This window comes from Stegastes partitus, unplaced genomic scaffold, assembly GCF_000690725.1.
Source record: "Stegastes partitus isolate 25-593 unplaced genomic scaffold, Stegastes_partitus-1.0.2 Scaffold1252, whole genome shotgun sequence".
Lineage (NCBI taxonomy): Eukaryota > Metazoa > Chordata > Actinopteri > Pomacentridae > Stegastes > Stegastes partitus.
Window position 1 is genome coordinate 1 of NW_007578983.1, and position 4,827 is coordinate 4,827.

At 41.4% G+C, this 4,827-nt stretch overlaps 1 protein-coding gene and 1 long non-coding RNA gene across 2 annotated transcripts in view; both read left to right on the top strand.

The window, feature by feature from the left end:
* Positions 1 to 2,282: 2,282 nt before the first annotated feature.
* LOC103369176 (uncharacterized) lies at positions 2,283 to 3,261 on the top strand. Its single transcript, XR_520814.1, has 2 exons — positions 2,283 to 2,374; positions 2,610 to 3,261. It is a non-coding gene; the product is annotated as an uncharacterized LOC103369176 (long non-coding RNA).
* A 297-nt stretch (positions 3,262 to 3,558) lies between these two features.
* The window catches only part of LOC103369194 (cytochrome P450 2J1-like), a 7,571-nt gene continuing 6,302 nt past the window's right edge, over positions 3,559 to 4,827 (top strand). Inside the window, exons 1-5 of the mRNA XM_008297848.1 lie at positions 3,559 to 3,717; positions 3,828 to 3,977; positions 4,127 to 4,287; positions 4,530 to 4,706; positions 4,788 to 4,825. Of these exons, the coding sequence (XP_008296070.1) occupies positions 3,702 to 3,717; positions 3,828 to 3,977; positions 4,127 to 4,287; positions 4,530 to 4,706; positions 4,788 to 4,825 (542 nt within the window). The 5' untranslated portion in view covers positions 3,559 to 3,701. The remainder of the gene's footprint in view (positions 3,718 to 3,827; positions 3,978 to 4,126; positions 4,288 to 4,529; positions 4,707 to 4,787; positions 4,826 to 4,827) is intronic.

The following is a 4,827-nucleotide window of genomic DNA, read 5'->3' on the forward strand; positions in this document are numbered from 1 at the left end:
CTACACTGAACAATCAGCAGCCTCCTCCATCTTCCTGTCGCGCTTCTTCTTTGGCTTGAGCCAGCCCCAGCAGCTCTTTTTCTTCTTCTCCGCCGTCTTTTGCTCATACTCCTGGACTTTCTGCAGCAGGTCTTTGTTGCTGTCCTCATGCTGCTGTAGCTTTTTGAGCATTTCTTGAATCTCCTGCTCGAGCCGGGCAACATTTTTTCTGAGCTGCTCTGCGGTGCTGTGCTCAGTTTTCCAGGTGGCGTCTATTTTATGGAGCTCCTCATTCATTTCCACCAGCTTCTCCTCAGCACGTAAGAGCTTCGCAGAGAGCTCCTCGTTGACATCGCTGACTCTACGGAGTTCGATGTCTTTGACGGAGAGCTGCTCCTTTAAAGACTCAACATTGGTCTGAATCTCAGAGTTTTTCAGCAGCTCGTCCTCCAGACTCTTGATTCGGCTGTCGCTGTCGTGAGTCTGGTCAATGAAGCAGGCCTTTTCTTGAAGGAGTTCATTAATGTATGTGTCCATACGGCAAATGTCCTCCTTCAGAGGATTGTTCTCCTGCATCACATGAATCTGCTCCTCCAGTTCTTTTGCCCTTTCTTCCACTTTGTTTTTGTCGTCCTGGAGTCCGGTGTTATGAACCTGCAGGTTGGTGAAATCTTCCTGGACTTTAGTGTTACACTCCTGCAGTTTGGTGTAATCTTCCTGGAATCTTTTGTTTTTGTCCTCCATCACCTGGATTTCCACCTTCAGTACCTCCTTCTCTTTTTGCTCGTCTTCTCCCTGGAGGCTTTTATCTTGCTGCAGCATTGCAGAGAGACGCTCATTTTCAAGTTTGAGGCTTGAGATGGCATCGTCTCTCAGCATCAGCTGCTCTCTGACCTCTTTCTGACAACGCAGGACGTGGTCCCATGTCGTAAGCACAGTCTGGGTCAGTGGGGAGGCCTGGTCGACTGTTTGGACGGGCTGCTCTTTGACCTGGTCCTCACCTTTAACCACTTTGTAGGAGCTGGAGCCTGGGTTTGAGGGGAGGACAGGTTGAGTCTCTGGACGAGCTGCTCTCTGACTTTGTCCTCACCTTTTACCACGCTAGCCCATGTCTTGGCTGGAGCCTGGCTTTGTGAGGAGGCCTGGTCTTGCTGGTTGACCGTTTCTTGGTTCTTGTGCTGCAGCTGTTCTTGCAGCTCTTTTATCTGCCTGTTCTGGGCCATCAGAAGTTCCTCCAGCTTGGAGATTCTGGCCTTCTGGCTGTTGGCCAAGTGGTGAAACTGCTGCTTTTCAGCGAGCAGCTGGTGAAGACGCTGGCCCGTGTTGTTGTTTCCCTCCATTGGCTGGCCTTGTTGTCTCTGGACCACATCCTGTGCCCTGGGTGGTCCAGTTGGGTTGGGGTTTGCCTTTTTGGAGGGAGCCTGCCTGGGCTTGACGGCAGATCTAACTCCCTTTTTAGGTTGCTTTCTCTGAGGCATTGTAGCGAAAACTAAACTACACACACACACACACACACACATTCCCGTTTTTAACACACTGTGGGGGCCAATGACGTGCTGGTGTGTGGTGGGATCCACCCTGTCTGAGGGTCCTACAGCCTTAATTTTAACTTCACACAAAAACACAAAAATCACTTGAAACACTGAAAACCCACAAAAAAAATTCAAACCTGAATTTTGATTCTTCTGGGGACCAAACCTGAATTCTGGTTGGCCTTGGAGACGGCTACTGTTCTGCCTATTTGCATGCAGTTCCAGCATTATTAGGGCACTTCACAGCTGCTGATGAACATCTACAGTGACTCTTATCATCCAGAGTGTCACGCTAACAGATCCAGTTTTTAATCCAAAGTTTTAATGACGCCAATATATGAGTTGATAGGGAGTTAATAAAGATGACTGATATGACCAGATAACTGCAGAAAAACCTTAAAATTCAAGTTTTTTAAGGAAACAAGTGCACAAATAAAACAAAATTTTTCTTGAATTTAGTTTTTCAGGACTTTTGTTCATCAGTTATATTATTACTGTGATATGATTCTTTTATCTCATTTCACTTATGTGTAGAAAATTTCTAAATAAATTGAGAATACAGGGACAAAAAGAGCAAAAAGAAAAGAAAAAAAAGTCCAAAAGTCCGGTTTTAATTGTCAGTTTTTCATCTTAAATGCTTAATTTGAGCCTTGACAGGTTTTTAATGTAAGATTTTTACCAGTGTGTTAACAAACCACTGGATGCTTTTATAGTTTTAGTTTATATATATATATAAACTGTAGTTTTCTTTTTAAATTTACTAANGTCGATGTGGGAAACTCCACACTCCTTCAACCCTCAGCACTTTCTGGACCAGGACGGTAAATTTAGGAAGAGAGAGGCCTTCCTTCCTTTTTCTGCAGGTAAGTCACTCGTTATAATCGTGTTGTGTTTTGTCTTAGCCGAAGGTTTTAAAGAGATAAAATGGTGACAATAATTCTGTGTCATTATTTGCTTAAGTCACTATTTACATTTCTTATATTATCAGGTTAGTACGGAGCAGTGTTTCAGTAGTTTGTCTAGAAATGGCGAAATCATCTACAATCTAAGTAAACATATTGCAAATAGTGTGACTTAAGCTGTATTGTGTATTTTCAGGTAAGCGCATGTGTCTCGGAGAACCACTGGCCAGGATGGAGTTATTCCTCTTTTTCACCGCCCTTCTTCAGAGGTTTTCATTCTCAGCACCTGCTGGAGAGCAGCCCAGTCTGGAGTTCAAGCTGGGAGCCACTCATTGTCCCAAACCTTATCGCCTCTGTGCCACACCTCGATAAACCACTTACTATCTATCACTATGTGCCGCTACATTTATCTTGTAATATGTCAAGAATATCTGCTATATTATTCTTTTTCTGTTGTTTAAATCATTGTCATCATTATTTGCAAGAAAACGTATTAAGGACTGGAACATGTTAAATTAACTTTAACTGTTATTTTACAGTTTGGCAGCATTAGTTCAAGTTTTTAGATTGATTACTAATAAAAAAAATAAGTTGTTCCAAGTTGTATTTTTATTTTATTTTAAAGCATTTCTCAGGTGTTGTATAATTAATTACCATTATAACTAAGAACACAAGTTTTTAATTTCAAAAATGAGGTTTTTCTAATGATAACCATTCAGGGGAGGAGACTTAAAATCCTGACTTCAAGGGAAATGAAGTTATCAAGCTAATCTCATGAAGTTAATCATTTTTACCTGCAATTGTTTATGGTTTTTATCCCAATTTACTGATAAATTCAGTAAATTATTGATGTGTTGTGTCTCTTTGTGGTTGTTTTGTGTCTCTTTGTGGTGGTTTTGTGTCTCTTTGTGGTTGTTTTGTGTNACAGATAATAATACTTTAATTTTTACAATTGGTTAACTGGCTAGTATGTTACTGTATTAGATAATACGGCAAATAATCTAATATTAGGAAGACTGGAGTATTGAAAATCTGTGATACCCACGAGGGACATCTTCCCTCAGAAGTCCTACCCTTAACAGTCACTCACATTGGGCAGGTAAATCTTTAACCAAAACACCAATCTGCTGTCTGTGTTCAGTTTGCAGAGAAATATGGAAACATTTTTACCCTCCGTCTCTTTGGTGGAAGGATTGTGGTCCTTAATGGCTACAAGCTTGTGAAAGAAGCCCTGGTCCAACGAGGAGACGACTTCACAGATCGTCCCTCCATACCAGTGTTTCACGAAATGGTTGGAACTAAAGGTAGTATTTTTTGCATTTTGTCTCAGAAGTTGGTAGTTGGTGTTTTTAATGAGACCAGCAGGTCAGACTCCAAATACTTCTGTTGTAATGCTGATTTGTGTTCTCTAAAGGTATTGTGATAGCCAATGGTAATCCATGGAAGCAGCAGAGAAGATTTGCTCTTCATACACTCAGAAACTTTGGTGTGGGCAAGAAGACTCTGGAGCTGTTCATCCAGGAGGAGTGTCGATATCTCACGGAGGCTTTTGCAGACCACCAAGGTACAATAGATCACTTTTTTTTGCAGTGATGCATTACTTCTCATGATTTTTCTATATTTCTTATTGGGCTTATCATTTTTCAACCTTGAGACTGGTTTGAACAGGTCTAAACTTCTGTTTCTTATCTACATTTTCTCTTTATTTTGCAGGGAAGCCCTTTAATACCCAGTCACTGACAAACAGTGCTGTGGCCAACATCATCTGCTGTTTGGTGTTTGGCCATCGCTTCGAGTACACTGATGAGCAGTATGAGTCTATCCTTCAGAAATTCAATGACATAGTGTATTTACAGGGAAGTGTGTGGTCACAGGTGAGTCTCCGTGGTAAACAATCTACAGCTGTGATTCATGTATTGTTATTTATTAAACATAGGCCAAAAGCTATCAGCTCTTAAAATGGTAAATAAGTGAACCACATGGACATACAGTAATATGAATGTCTATTTGGAAGCTAATGTTAACACGGTACATCATCATCCACTGAAAAATTACCAAGAAAGAAATGTCATTACTGCCTGCTAGATGATTTCATAACTGCCCTCCTGCTCTGTAGATTTACAATGTAGCACCCTGGCTGATGAAGCGGCTGCCTGGACCTCATCAGAGGATGTTCACTCTGGTACAGAACCTAATTGACTTCATTCAAATCAAGATCAAAGAACACAAGGAAACCCTCGACCCCTCATCACCAAGAGACTACATCGACTCCTTCCTCATAGAAATGGGAGAGGTGAGTGTTTGTTCTGCACTAATAGTTTCTGTTTTTCTAATTGTAGATTTTAACCAATTCCTGCTTCTGTCTCTTGTGTAGAAGGAGGACGAAGAAGCTGGTTTTGATCTCAACAATTTGT